At 47.2% G+C, this 15,509-nt stretch overlaps 1 protein-coding gene across 1 annotated transcript; it reads right to left on the bottom strand.

Moving 5' to 3' along the window:
• Positions 1–6,066: 6,066 nt before the first annotated feature.
• APOC3 (apolipoprotein C3) lies at positions 6,067–10,791 on the bottom strand. Its single transcript, XM_077256350.1, has 5 exons — positions 10,645–10,791; positions 9,937–10,104; positions 9,264–9,333; positions 7,464–7,593; positions 6,067–6,442 (listed from the first exon to the last, which is right to left on the bottom strand). Exons 1-5 carry the CDS (start codon positions 10,789–10,791, stop codon positions 6,343–6,345), a joined length of 615 nt encoding a protein of 204 aa, XP_077112465.1. The 3' UTR covers positions 6,067–6,342.
• Positions 10,792–15,509: the final 4,718 nt, after the last annotated feature.

Raw genomic sequence — 15,509 nt, 5'->3', positions numbered from 1 at the left:
AAGAATGTTCTTCCAGAACTGTGCTGGCTTTTTTAGATGTTTTTTTAGCAAAGTCCAGTCTAGCCTTTTTCTTCTTGATGCTTATGAGTGGCTTGCACCGTGCAGTGAGTCCTCTGTATTTACTTTCATGCAGTCTTCTCTTTATGGTAGATTTGGATATTGATACGCCTACCTCCTGGAGAGTGTTGTTCACTTGGTTGGCTGTTGTGAAGGGGTTTCTCTTCACCATGCAGATTATTCTGCGATCATCCACCACTTTTGTCTTCCATGGGCGCCCAGGTCTTTTTGCATTGATGAGTTCACCAGTGCTTTCTTTCTTTCTCAGGATGTACCAAACTGTAGATTTTGCCACTCCTAATATTGTAGCAATTTCTCGGATGGGTTTTTTCTGTTTTTGCAGCTTAAGGATGGCTTGTTTCACCTGCATGGAGAGCTCCTTTGACTGCATGTTTACTTCACAGCAAAACCTTCCAAATGCAAGCACCACACCTCAAATCAACTCCAGGCCTTTTATCTGCTTAATTGAGAATGACATAACGAAGGGATTGCCCACACCTGTCCATGAAATAGCCTTGGAGTCAATTGTCCAATTACGTTTGGTCCCTTTAAAAACAGGGTGGCACATCTCCACAGGATTAACCCGGAGATCTCGGACGCCTGCTGGAGATGTGGCTCAGCCACGGGCTCTATGCTTCATGTTTGGTGGTCCTGTGGTCCCCTGCAACCCTTCTGGAACTCAGTTTTCGACGCCTTTCACTTGATGACTGGGGTCCCCCACGAGCCCTCCCCCCAAATGGCCCTACTGTCCCTGATACCTAGTTTGATAGCTTCCGTTAAAAAGGGGATCCTGAGATTTTGCCTAATAGCTGCCAGGGCAGTTATTCCCCGACATTGGAGGTCCACCGAGGTCCCCTCCACGGAGTAATGGATAGCTGAAATGGATAGATTACATCATCTGGAGTCGCTGGTGGTGGGTGATGGTGATGCTGCATATGACCAGGGACGCACCTGGTTTCTCTGGCAATCCTTCAAGGAGAGCACAGGGTTCCTGACTTGGCTGCGTACATTCTCATAATTCTCAATGTGTGGGCGTGTACATTGCTGGGTCTCCCTTAACCCCCCCTCCCCTCTTCCTCCTTACTCCCCTTCTTCCCCATTCCCCCCTCCCCCCCCCTTTTTTTTTCTTTTCCTCTCTCTCTTTCTTTTCTCCTATCTCTACAATTGCTTTTCTTAAAGGTTCTGTATTCTGTATATAAGGTCCATGTCCTGAGGTGATTCTCAAGATGAGAAGCATGTACCCTTTATGTGCCAGAGTCCTTGTTCAACTACACTTGTGCTGTGTTCTCAGAGGTTAATGTATAGCTCAGGACATTGTAATGATTCTTTTTATTGTTTTTCCTGTTTAAAAATTTCAATAGATATATTTACTGAAAAAAAAACAGGGTGGCACATGTTAAGGAGCTGAAACTCCTAAACCCTTCATCCAATTTTAATGTGGATACCCTCAAATGAAAGCTGAAAGTCTGAACTTCAACTGCATCTGAATTGTTTTGTTTAAAATGCATTGTGGTAATGTCTATTACCAAAATTAGAAAAATGTTGTCTCTGTCCAAATATATATGGACTTAACTGTATGCTCTCCCATCCTGCCCTCATGAGTATCCATTCTGCCCCCATATGATCTCCCCATCCTGCCCCATCTGTCCCATGATCCTGACCCATCTGTCCCATTATCCTGCCGCCCCATCTGTCTCTATCGTATCCATCCTGCCCTGTGATCCTGCACCATGATCCTGCCCCATCTGTCTCCATCCTGCCCCATCTGTCTCCATCCTGTCTTACATCCTGCCCCCCTGTCTCACATCCTGCCCCCTGTCTCACATTCTGCCCCCGTGTCTCACATTCTGCCCCCCTGTCTCACATCCTGCCCCCCTGTCTCACATCCTGCCCCCCTGTCTCACATCCTGCCCCATGTCTCACATTCTGGCCCAGTGTCTCACATTCTGCCCCCGTGTCTCACATCCTGCCCCATCTCAGACGCAGGTTCAGTGAACTGTCAGAAGCCTGCCGCTGGACAGATGAGACGGGGCCCGATGAAGGCCCCCTCTGCCCACCGGGCCCCATACGCCAGTCAGGGCAGTAATGCCCTGATGGCGGCCGTGAGTACCAGCAAAGTGAATGAGATTCCTGAAGCCTCATTTACACATTGCATGTTTTTTCCTTGCAGATTTGAGGCAGATTCCTGTCGGCAGCGTGTCAATTCTTTCAGCGTCTTATACCTATTCTAGTGAATAGGGAAAGACGCATCAAAAACGCAGCAAACACGCAAGTATTTTATGCTGCATTTTTCCTGCCAACACTTCAATATCTGCAGCAGGTATATTTGCAACAAATAGTTAACATGTTGCTGGCCCAAAATGTGCGCTCACTAATGCTGCAAGCGAAGGTAGATCTGCCTCTGCAGCATCGAAGATGAACCCGGGCATTGAAGCTCGCTCATATAGCGGTCTGGTCAGCTTCAGAGTAGTGTGTGCAAGCTGTATAGCAAACAACAAGCTGTACACTCCAGAGTTACACAATCCTTCTTTCCTAAAGGGAATCTATCAGCAGGATTCCCCCTTCCACAAACTATTTATACAGACATATAGCTCTTTCAAAGTCAAGTTCACAAATACATTTACATGTCTAGTCCATCCCTCCATTACTTAGTATCAGCGCTTGAATTGAACCCTCTGTCACTCCAGCTCTATTTCCCACCCAGCACCGCCTCCTCCTCCAGCCTCTTCATAGCTTTATTATTGATATTTTATTTTGGAGCCAAAAAACTTCCCAGGAGTTCCACCTGGTGGCAGAAGCATTACATGACATTTTTTTTTTAAATGGTCACTTTCTTTTCAGTATTTTTAGGCTCAGTTGTTGGCCAATGCAACAACTAACAAAATGCAAAGTATTTTACTAACAGCCCTAAAATTATTACAAAGTTCTGACCACTAGGTATCTCCATTCTGCTAACATTACAGGTATTTGTCTTCCTGAAAGAAGCGAGGGCAGTTTTATATCTGTATAGGAAGTGCTGGCAGCAAGTTGGGGTGGGATTTTGTTTCTTTATAAGAAATGTTGGGGATCTTTGTCACTCTACAGCATGTGGGGACAGGTGGTTGTCTCTCCATAGAAAGAGGGGTGGGTTATGTCTCTTTCTGGGAAGTGAAGGCAGGGCTTTTTCTTAATACAGGAAGTTGGATCGGGTCTATAACGCTTAACAAGAAGTGGGGGGTCTTGATCTTTCTACAGGAAGTGAGGGCAGGGCTTTATCTCTCTACAGGAAGTGGGGAGTGGCTTTATATCTCTAAAGGAAGTGAGGGCGGGGCTTTATCTCTACAGGAAGTGGGGAGTGGCTTTATATCTCTGCAGGAAGTGAGGGTGGGGCTTTATCTCTCTACAGGAAGTGGGGAGTGGCTTTATATCTCTGCAGGAAGTGAGGGCGGGGCTTTATCTCTACAGGAAGTGGGGCGTGGCTTTATGTCTCTAGAGGAAGTGAGGGCGGGGCTTTATCTCTCTACAGGAAGTGGGGTGGATCTTTGTTTCTACAGGAAGTAGGGGGGGTCTTTATCTCTCTATTGAAGTGGTGGCAACCTTTAAGAGACTGAGTGTCCAAACGCTAACCCAAAACCCACTTATTTATCACAAAGTGCCAACACGTCAATTTAACCTGGGGCTGGTGCAGACATTACAGGAGGCATTGGGGCTGGGGTGCACATCACAGGAGTCATTGGGGCTGGTGTGGACATCGCAGGAAACATTGGGGCTGGTGTGGACATCGCAGAAAACATTGGGGCTGGTGTGGACATCGCAGGAGACATTGGGGCTGGTGTGGACATCGCAGGAGACATTGGGACTGGTGTGGACATCGCAGGAGACATTGGGACTGGTGTGGACATCGCAGGAAACATTGGGGCTGGTGGGGACATTGCAGGAGACATTGGGGCTGGTGCAGACATCGCAGGAAACATTGGGGCTGGTGGGGACATCGCAGGAGGCTTTGGAGCTGGGGTGGATATTGAAGGAGAAAGTGGGGCTGGTGCGGATATAACAGAAGGCATTGGGGCTGGGGAAGACATCGCAGGAGGCATTGGGGCTGATGCAGAAATCGCAGGAGACATTGGGGCTGCTGCGGACATCAGAGGAGACAGTGAGGCTGGAATGGACATCGCAGGAGAAATTGGGGCTGGAGCGGACATCGCAGGAGACAGTAGGTCTTGTGGGAACATAGCAGGAGGCACTGGAGCTGATGCGGACATCACAGGAGACAGCAACATCTCGTGGGCCTGGTATGTGTGCCCACAGAGAGGACACTGGCTCTGCCATGTGTGCCATAGGTTCGCCACCATTGCTCTATTGGAACCAGGGGTGGGTCTTTATCTCTCTGCAGGAAGTGGGGGAGAGTCTTTATCTCTACAGGAAGTGGGGAGCGGGTCTTTATGTCTACAGGAAGTGGGGGCGAGTCTTTATCTCTACAGGAAGTGGGGCGGGTCTTTATTGCTCTTGTGGCACCCCTAGGGGTATTTGCCACAAAAATAGTTATTGACACCAAATACAAATATTAAAATAGCAAGACTGCACTACCATCTCCGGCCAGAAGGGGGAGCTCCAGAGACTCCCCTTGATCTATTCTGGTCTGAGAAAAGGATTGGCACTTGGGTTGAGGAGCTGAAAGTGAGAGGTCGTATAACTGAACTCCTAACAGCCCTATGACGGATTATAGGCCTGTAATACCCATAGTAGGAAAAGAGGAATAGAGAAAAAGGACATTGTGAGAACCAGGTAGCAATAACCTCTACCCAGAATAGGCGCAGAGACGGATAGCGGATCCGTGGCTATATTCATTAGATATAATACAGCAACCGGAAGGAAGTGAGGTGATATCAGCTTCACCAGGGTAAGACGCAGCAACAGACACAGAGTTCAGCTGTACTCTCAGAGGGGGTAAGCCGACAAAAAAAAGGACTCGGGTTGTCCGTCGAACCAGAGCACAGAAGAGACAGATTGGGTCGGCAGCCAGTTCACATACAGCAGCAGGGCCATACAGAAACTGCGCATAATAAGAGGTGGAAATACTGACAGGATCAAAGTAATTCAGAGTTCTTAAACAGACTCCGGTGACAGTATTGGTTGCAAATCCCTTTTTGTTAAAGTAAACTGGTTAAACGTTTCAGCGCCTCAGTCTTTCATTTGGACAATAGCCATCGATCCAGGATCGGGGTCATCACAGCTGAGAGGACCTGCTGCTGATCAAGTAAGTGTCTGTTCCTTCATGATATCCCTTACACTGTGCATCGCCTGAGGCCACAGCACCGGGTCAAGCCACTAGTGACATCCCCCTCAAGAGACGGATCTCATTGATCTGGTGCTGGGTACCTCGGTCTCACGGGCGTCATACTCTACAGGAAGTGGGGGTGGGTCTTTATTTACAGGAAGTGGGGTGGGTCTTTATCTCTCTACACGAAGTGGGGTCTTTGTTACAAGGGTCAGAAGATTTAATTTCCTCCTTTGTGCACTGTGATGGAGAGTTTTGTGTGAGCGCTTATGGCAGACAATGGATAGAATGGACAGTTGCAAAAAGTCGCTGTTTACACATTGACATCTTAAGTGGTTGTCCAGATGAAAAAAGTATGTCTAAATATTTTTAGAGAGCACCTATACAGTTACTTTTGTGTATTTTTTGCATAGGCAGAATTAGCCAACTCCCATCACACAGCACTGGGAACAGTAATCTCTATTGGCTGGAAGAGGAGCTGCGGGGGCCCAGGACCAGTGCAGATATCTTCAGATCAATTCATTTTTGATAATTAAAGAATATTAGTAAGCTAGATATTTTAAACACATCTATATGTCATTTTTTTCAGCCTGTCACCCCCCCAGGCGTTTGAAACTGAAAGAGCCACCTTGTGCAGCAGTAATGCATGTGGCATTACTGCTGCATAAGGTGGCTCTTTTAGTTTCAAACGCCTGGGGGGGGGGGGGGGGTGACAGGTTCCCTTTAAGCTAAATAAATGAATGCCATAGAAATTGCTGTCAGTGTGACTTTATTTATAAAAGACATCCTTTAAAAAAACATTCGAAAAACTGAATGCAGAGCAAATCGGAGAAATAGCAGCATGGTAGCTAGTGCGGTTTATTGGCGGACAATCCTGCACCTGGACGTATTAAGAAAAATAACAATTTCCATGTTATGCCATATGTAATGGCCAGACTGGTACATTCCCTGTTCTCCGACATACGCTGTACATGTAGAGGTGATTGCCAGGAACCCTTCGGCTTGTAGAGATTGCTCGTTGGGTCACATTAGAAGGCTTTGGTCAGCTGTTCCCATCTCTCGCTTGCTGTGTTGAAAAATGAGGCGTACAAAGAGCTGACGTACTCGGATCCAGAATCATACATGCCACTAAAGGAATAAAGGACAGAACAGTCAAGCTGGGTTCACACTTACAAGTCTGTGAAGGAAGAACATTGGCCAACGCTTGATCCAAACCACCCTTTGATATAACGTAAAGCATTTTTGAAGTTCAAGCAAAAACTTGAAACTAAAAAATTGCCATTAGTGCCCCCATTTCTTTTCTACCCCCTCTCCCTTAATGGTGTTTTTCAAGACTTCGATATCAACTGCCTGCTATGACATATGGTGTACGCAAGAAAAGGAGATGTGTTGCAATACCCGGGTATAGTAACTACACAGTGTGTGGAGCTGTAATGTTCCAACTCCATACACTTTTGGTCACTATGATCAAGTGCCATGTCGACCCCTAGCGATCTGATATTGATGACCTACCCTAAGGCTGAACCATCAATACCAAAGAGAATCTCTTGACGTCTCCTTGGTGGAGTGCCATTTTCAATATCAGGTGACGGTGAATTTGGATTGCCATGTTCCCAAAGTTTACGACATACCAAGCTCCAAATCTAACAAAATCCTCACACAAACCTGCAGTGGAGGTATATTGGGATACATGGGACATGACTGAATAAGGAAACATTTTGGGTCCAGCTTTGGTAGCCCTGCACTAAAGCCACATCACCCTTAACCAACTTACCAAAAGTCCAACTCATTGCCACCTCTAAGGAACAGGAACCATTTTGATTTTATCTTTTGGTTGAAGGTTATAGGTGACAAGCCTGGGTCATATGTTTCCATTCTTTTAAGGTTGAAATTGACCTGCTTTGGGGGCCTAAATACTAAAGGGACACTGTGATTCCTCATAGGTTCTAAGTCATAGTTCCCAGCTCTTCTGGAAGTCCAGAAGGCTCCTCGATGAGTTGGCAGCCTCCAACAAGGCAATGCTTCCCCTAACTTTTCTAGACCATACACCCCCAAACCCAATCCACATTCAGGGGGAAGGCAAAGGGGAGAGACCTAAACAAGAGGTATGTGTGCTCTCATATCCGTCTTATATCCAAAATATCCTTACATTGCCTGCTGTGCCAGGGGCATTTCCTTTACTTGGTTCAAAGCGTCTGTTGTTTTAGTGGCAACCTCACTGGCCAAGTCCTGCACATAGTTGATTGTCGTTGACAGGAAGGATTCTTCCTCTGCAGAGACTGGAATCAGAACAGTAAAAGAACAATTAAAGCAGAAGAGTTGTGGTAAGAAGTTCATTAAGGGTTACATGGGTTAAGAAAGAACATTGGTAAAGAGGCAAAATGTTTCCTGTAGGTACCTCCCTTCCTTCAAAATGCACAACCCCTTGGCTGGTAGCCATTAACATAGTTGGAGAAACTTTATTTAAAAAAAAACTTTTCACGTGTCATAGGGATAAATCAAGTTTTGATCGGTGGGATTCTGAGTTCCGAGACCCCCACTGAAGATACGCTTCATAGAAATCACCCTCCTCACTGGGATCTCTGCCGATGACTTGACTTATGACACACCAAGAGGTTTTCCAAATGAGTTGAAGAAGACAAGAAAAACATGGCTGACGTTCTAGAGAAACTTGCAACATCCATCTATAGGTATCTAATATTACAAATCATTCCTGTAGAAATGGATGAGGCTGGGTGGCAATATATGGTCACACAAGCTGCGTTCAGTGTTTTTGGAAGAAGGTAGTCATGTTTTTTCTAATCCTGTCCAACACCTTTATAGGGTGGTTAACCTTAGTTTATTGAAAACCTACCCACAGGATAGTTGATAAATGTATGATCATTAGGGGTTTGACCTCACCATTCAGAGAACCGGGACACCAAAGTCTCCTGTGTGAATAGAGTAGAAGTGACCATGCGTGACCATCACCCTATTCCCATGCCATCGCTCTATTCATAATTGCTGACTTTGGACCCTTGTTCTTGGGATCGGTGATCGGACCACCGACGGTCATACATTTCTCACCTATGCTGTCATTAGATGATGAATGTATATAGTAGATCAACCCGGATCCAGCAGTTCTGCTCATCCACGGTCAATTGTTTCATCAGTTTGACATACTAAGGATGCATTTAGGGAGCGAAAATGCTTTTCTACATGTCTTCTGGATGTGTCCACACCAAAAAATGCAATACCCATCTGTACTGCTTATGGCGTGCTTGGTGCATGTTTTTATGCTTCTGGGTGCGCAGAAAAATGTAGTGTAAAAATAGCATCTTAGGCTGCCCATAGAAGTCTATGATGAAAAAACTAGCACCAAAAGTAATAGTGGTATTTTAGGGAGTAGATTTATAAAGTGAGTCCAGTCTTAGGAGGAAGATGGGTCAGAAAGATCTAGAAAATGTATCCCGGCAACATTACTACTAAGTCAGCCCCAATGTTTTTCCCTCCAGACCTCAGACGTTAATCAACCTCTGGATTGCAAAACTTTGTGTACAACATTAGGAAAGACAGATGAGGGTTCATGAGTCACAGTCCGACAAGAGGAAGTCAACAAAGGGTTATTAGGGGATGCAAGCTGAGGCAGGAACATGGAGCACGTAAATAGTCAGATTAAAGGGTAACTGAACTTTTACATGATTTCTTCATAGGTTGTAGCTCCTGTAAAGTAATGTTGATCGGTGGGGGTCTGGGTTTTTGGATCCAAACCCATCACTCAAAGCACTCAGCTTATGCTCGGGGGTTTTACCGATCCTCGGAGGTGGTACTCCATATTCTATGCCCTTCACAACTATCTACATGGATCAACAATACTTTTTATTCGCTTTTACGTATCAAAAAACATGTAAAAGTTTAGTTACCCACAAAACCTTTCTGTAAGTTGCAATATAGAGGAAGAAGTTCTCACCTGCACAGACTGCAAGGACGAGCAGAGCAGAGATCACCAGGAGCTTCATGTTCAGGTTAGTATAGCGGACCTGTGAAAAAAAAGAAAAACATCATAAAATGAAACACAAAAATATAACATATAAGTGGAGAAAGTCGATTTGTTAGCGATTTACATAGCAAAAAAATTTGCATCAAAATCCAGAGCCGCAAAATCAGCACCAAATCGTACAGATTTTGTTGCAAAGGATGAAATCAGCAATTAAAATTTACTCTGCAGAGTTTGAATGAGATTTTGCGATCTTTCTTAAATCTCATCCATACTTCTACTGCAATAGCGAATTTTGTACATGCAAATCTGCTATGTATCAGTCCTGAGTGGGCCCTGATGGTCCCTATGACTTATCTACGGCACTGCGGACTGGTACCTGAATAAATTAATCTGCAAAATTTACAGCGGGAAAATCAGCACCAAATTGAACAGATTTTGTTGAGTTTCAAAAAGTGAAAACTGCAGTTAAAATCCAGAAGTTAGTCAATTTCAGCGCAGATTTTTTTTTCTCGCCTCGTATGGATGAGATTTTTGAAGATTTTGTAAAATCTGATCCACAATGCTGGTATCGTCTGAACCAAAATTTATTAACATAACTCCACTTATAGGACAATTATTGGCACAGATTTAAAGGGGAACTCACCAGTTCAATACAGCACTTCGAGCTCAGTCCAGTCTCTTGGTCCAATATACAGGTGCTAGTGTTATATAGGCTGTGTCCGCTGAAGGGAGGGAGGAGGAGGAAAGTTGTGCAGAGAAGGGGTGAAGGTTGCAGAGCGAGATCAGAAAGCGTGCGCTGGAACTGCTGACTCTGGTGTCGAAGAGATAGCAAAGGATCAACTGATAGGAAACAATCTCAGAGCCAATACCTGTATAGGTGCCGATATTTGGCATATTTTGCTGAGATTTCTGCAAGTTTTAGACAAAGAGGTTTCTGGGTTTTGGGAACATTTTGCAAAAAGAAAAAAATATATACAAGTAAGAAATCACAAGAACATGGTTAATTTGCACGACAATGTTTTGTTATTTTAAATTTTTTAATGTAAAAATCACCTGAAGCATTGCAAATAAATGGCCATCTGATATAAAGCATGGGATCCCACGCTTGGGAGGTCTGCATACTGTAATATCGCATAAGGAAGGGGCTCATCTTTCCATATGTTGTATATATATGTGTTACGATTCGTTGGGTCACCTCTCCTCTTTCTGACCACTGTTGTCCTCCATCATCGCGACACTTCATCTGTTGATGTCACGGGCTCCTGGTTTCTTTCAGAGTCCGTGCACTCTAATACACTCAGTGATTAGCTCTATTACTTTGCACCACTGGGGTCTTGGGTGCAAATCCCACCCAGGACAACATCTGCAAGGACTTTGTATGTTCCCGTTTCCTTTGCGTGGGTTTCCTCCGGGTTCTCCATTTTTCTCCTACACTCCAAGGACATACTGGTAGGGAAAGTAGACTGTGAGCCCCATTAGGGACAGCGATGATGATCATATTCTCTAGTCTATATCCTACTTTATCTTCAGGACCTCCATTCCTTTGTGCAGCGCCCCAGAGTCCTGGTCGTTGCAGTACTGTGGCTCCGCCGCTAAGGGGGGCTATGGTACGTCTGATGGCACTGAAGGAGTTCATCTGACCAGGTATCACAGACACCAATACATTTCACAGCCGGGCCTCCAGGGGAAGCTAAGGGTGCTATTTATTAGGCCACTCCTCACCGTGTGGGTAAACTGGGGGTCAGGCAGGAAGTTAGACAGAAAGCTGACTGGGTTGGAACCAGGCAACACCTTGTGGCAGAGGGTGTTGCGGGGAAGATTCGGTAGGGTCCCTGTCAGGTTTGGGACCCTGACAGAGGCCTGGCAACAAGAAAGAACGTCACGGGACCGTGCCTGCTCAGCATAGCGGCGGTGCCCTAAGAAAGGATCAGAAGCGAGATATATTGTGCTGAGTGAGAAACGAGATCAAAGCAAGAAGGAGAATACCAGTAGGAGTCGTGCTGTAAGACCGAGGCAACATCCTACTGAGGCGCACAGCCGGCGGCCGGAACGCCGAGGAAGTATTTATATATCTAGCTCCAAGCAATACTTCAAACCAACGGCAGGACAGTCAGTCACAGGCGGGCTGTCTCACCTAAATCACCTATGCAGACATAGGGGGCAACCTGTGGAGAGGGGCGACTCTAGGGTCCCGGAAGAGCTCCGAGCCTACCCGTCATACGGGTGCGTCCCAACCATAACACCGGGAGGGACGGAGGATTAGCAGAACATCATCTAATCGAGTTGTTGTGAGGGAACACGAGAAACAGACACAACAGTTGTGGGGACTATCCCGTAAGCACAGCAGGGGAGGACCACAACACATAGCGCTAGCAGGAAGGCACAGATTTCCACCTGCAAAGAGAACTCTGGAGGTGCCATTGGACCGGCCGGACTTGCGCAGCCTGGTGAACCGTATTCCGGACTGAGGACCCAGAGACCTTCAGTAAAGAGGTAAAGAGACTGCAACCTGGTGTCCTCGTTATTTACTGCACCGCACCACCACCACTATCTACATCTATCATTGTGCGCCCCTCAGCAGGGTCACGGACTGGGTCTAGCCACCGTGACAACCCCAGAGCAGAGACTCAGAGGCCCGGTACCGGGTACCCCTCGGCCCTGCGGCAGTGGGGGCGCTACAACTTGGCGTCACGAACAGGATCTACTTAAGCCTGAAGAATTAGGTCATGTGTGCCTTGGAACTGTGATTTATTATATTTGGACTGTGACTTATTGCAAAGACTGTGGATTGCCACTTTCCGCCAGAAGTTCCCGCCAAAACCGCCGCCATTACAGCGCTAAGGAGAGCGCAGGAGAAGAAGAAGGGCGTGGAAGTGGGCGTGAACAAGCTGAAGAGCGCGAAAGACAATGGCCGCCGAGTCTAAATATCTCGGCCCCTTGAGGACGTGTCCGTCAGCAGCCGAGATCCGCCTCCTGATCCTCAATGGTGGGCAGAGACAACGAACACGAAACCGCCCACGAAGGAGAGAGCGGGAAAAGGACCAGGAAGAAGAAGTCAGTGAGATGGAGGACGCCATGGCCAGCCGCCCGGAGCCGGAGTGTGGGGTCGGAGCCGAGGACTCCCCCAGCTACCCGGAGAGGCATCGCAGCCAGACCTCCACAGTTGATGCTGACCTCCTGCAGACCGGAGCGGATGAGCTGATCCACCAACTCCTGCAGACGCAGCTGAGCACTGAGGCCGGGTGGAAGAAGACCATCATCGGGAGCCTCACCAGACATCTGTCGGCAGCCTCGCCTGGTCCGGAGCAAGAAAGAAGTTCCAGCGCTCCGAAGCCAGAAAGCAAGGCCCTGCCGGAAAGCGAGATGCTGCAAACGGAGATGACAACGCCGCAGCGCAAGGCCCTGCAACCAGCGTTCCAGATCCCAGCGGAGGCAGAGCAGACCGGCACCGGAGGGACTGCATCTGAAGCAGGTATGAAGGACGACCCTGCCCTGACGACCGACACCACTCCAGTGACTGCTAGTGCCACAACTGCTGACTCCATTCCAGTGACTGATCTTGCAGCAGCCGCTACCTCTGCTGCAGCAAATGCCCATACTCAAGCTGCGCAGACCTCCATCGCTGCGCATGACCTAACCGTACATGAAAGACGGATTAATGGCGTTTGTCCAGCACTGGGTGCAACCCTGGACTTCACCCTTCCCGGGCCAAGAGGGGTTAAGTGCCAGGTACAGCCCTGGAAGCCGTCAAACTAAACCTCGGAAACCTGAACCTGTAAATAGTTGACTGTTTGTCTTTTGCTGTTTTGCTGCTAAAACCCATCTAGGGTTATTCTTAAAGGGATCCCTTAGTTTACCCGGGATCCCTATTTTTGTCTTTTGTTTTTGTCTATTCATGTTGAAAAGAACTGCTAGAATCATGAACAGTGCATGATACAAACTCCTTGTAAATAGTTTGCACCTTCTTAAAGGTGCTTCTTACTGGTTTTACATACAAGAAGGACTCTTTGCGAAGATACGGTTCTTGGAACCCGCACCGGAGTCCTTACGGTGTACGGACTGGTAGCTGAAGAAGCTGCGCTACCTCATAAAGACTTGGTCCTCTTAAAGGGGATGTTTACCTGTGCACTTATGAGTAGTACTGCCTTAAAACAGTAAAGTGATGATGATGCTTTAAAAGAAGAAGTAATAATGTTGATATGTGAAAGTTAAATGTAACCAATTAGTTGATTGTAAAAAAAAAAGTTCAATAATGTTAATAGAAGAATGAGGACAGGAAGTGAACCCGTAGGGGTTAGTGGTGAGTCCTCTTAGGAGCCATATAGAGATGGCTCAGTGATCTCAAACTGAAAGAAAAACATGTTCTATACTGTGTATAGTAGTGGAAGGACAGTAGGCTCGGGCGGAAAGGAGCGGTCCTGTAATAGAAAGGAGAGGCAGTAGGTCTGGAGCCGTTAGGACAGGCGGTCCTGCAGACGTAAAGTAGGAGAATGAAGCACAGTTGCTTAAGCCTTATAATGTGTTATAAGAAGGTCTTTAGTGGATTCAGAGTGTACATCCTTAAAGGCAATGTTGAATTAATGTTTAAAAATTTTGCACTTAGTAGAATACCCGGTTGGGTAAGAAAAGTTATTTAAAAGTATTTAACCATGTTTGTAACGTTTAAGTGTCCTCACCTCCCATAAAGGGAAGCTCTGTTCAAATATGCTTATTGTTATTGCACTCACAAAAATTGTATGTCTTTTTGCTGACATGTATTGTTGTTTTCTTCCCAGTCCAGGAGTACTGGATTTAACCGGGGGGGAGTGCAGCGCCCCAGAGTCCTGGTCGTTGCAGTACTGTGGCTCCGCCGCTAAGGGGGGCTATGGTACGTCTGATGGCACTGAAGGAGTTCATCTGACCAGGTATCACATACACCAATACATTTCACAGTCGGGCCTCCAGGGGAAGCTAAGGGTGCTATTTATTAGGCCACTCCTCACCGTGTGGGTAAACTGGGGGTCAGGCAGGAAGTTAGACAGAAAGCTGACTGGGTTGGAACCAGGCAACACCTTGTGGCAGAGGGTGTTGCGGGGAAGATTCGGTAGGGTCCCTGTCAGGTTTGGGACCCTGACAGAGGCCTGGCAACAAGAAAGAACGTCACGGGACCGTGCCTGCTCAGCATAGCGGCGGTGCCCTAAGAAAGGATCAGAAGCGAGATATATTGTGCTGAGTGAGAAACGAGATCAAAGCAAGAAGGAGAATACCAGTAGGAGTCGTGCTGTAAGACCGAGGCAACATCCTACTGAGGCGCACAGCCGGCGGCCGGAACGCCGAGGAAGTATTTATATATCTAGCTCCAAGCAATACTTCAAACCAACGGCAGGACAGTCAGTCACAGGCGGGCTGTCTCACCTAAATCACCTATGCAGACATAGGGGGCAACCTGTGGAGAGGGGCGACTCTAGGGTCCCGGAAGAGCTCCGAGCCTACCCGTCATACGGGTGTGTCCCAACCATAACACCAGGAGGGACGGAGGATTAGCAGAACATCATCTAATCGAGTTGTTGTGAGGGAACACGAGAAACAGACACAACAGTTGTGGGGACTATCCCGTAAGCACAGCAGGGGAGGACCACAACACATAGCGCTAGCAGGAAGGCACAGATTTCCACCTGCAAAGAGAACTCTGGAGGTGCCATCGGACCGGCCGGACTTGCGCAGCCTGGTGAACCATATTCCAGACTGAGGACCCAGAGACCTTCAGTAAAGAGGTAAAGAGACTGCAACCTGGTGTCCTCGTTATTTACTGCACCGCACCACCACCACTATCTACATCTATCATTGTGCGCCCCTCAGCAGGGTCACGGACTGGGTCTAGCCACCGTGACAACCCCAGAGCAGAGACTCAGAGGCCCGGTACCGGGTACCCCTCGGCCCTGCGGCAGTGGGGGCGCTACATTTGCATATGGCACAACTCTGCCAAACCCAACCTTTGGTCTGCCTGACCACATTCACGCCAGCTGCCACAGTACCGCAACTTGGATTCTTCTGCTGTCTACATGTTAGCTGTCACAAATGGAGACCACTGAGGGCAGCAACATGTCTACATGCCCTGGTGGTGGTCATGGTTGATGAATGCAAAATTCCATAGATTCCGGTCCTTGGTTTATAGCTCTACGACAAATCTGCACAGTGGGTCTTTGAGTGAAATGGGTCCATGCATCCAGTTGTCCA

This window comes from Ranitomeya variabilis, chromosome 4 (genome assembly GCF_051348905.1).
Source record: "Ranitomeya variabilis isolate aRanVar5 chromosome 4, aRanVar5.hap1, whole genome shotgun sequence".
Classification (NCBI taxonomy): domain Eukaryota; kingdom Metazoa; phylum Chordata; class Amphibia; order Anura; family Dendrobatidae; genus Ranitomeya; species Ranitomeya variabilis.
The sequence above is the reverse complement of the archived record's forward strand: the minus strand, read 5'-3'. Positions and strand labels throughout refer to the sequence as shown.

Bases quoted from the DNA above. Each gene is read 5' to 3' on its own strand.
- APOC3 (XM_077256350.1), bottom strand. From the start codon at position 10,791: ATGATCATCATCGCTGTCCCTAATGGGGCTCACAGTCTACTTTCCCTA. The intron at 10,105-10,644 runs GTGGGATTTGCA...CTTCGACACCAG, and splicing joins CCTTGCAGATGTTGTCCTGG to AGTCAGCAGTTCCAGCGCAC. The intron at 7,594-9,263 runs GTGAGAACTTCT...TTCTGATTCCAG, and splicing joins CGTCCTTGCAGTCTGTGCAG to TCTCTGCAGAGGAAGAATCC.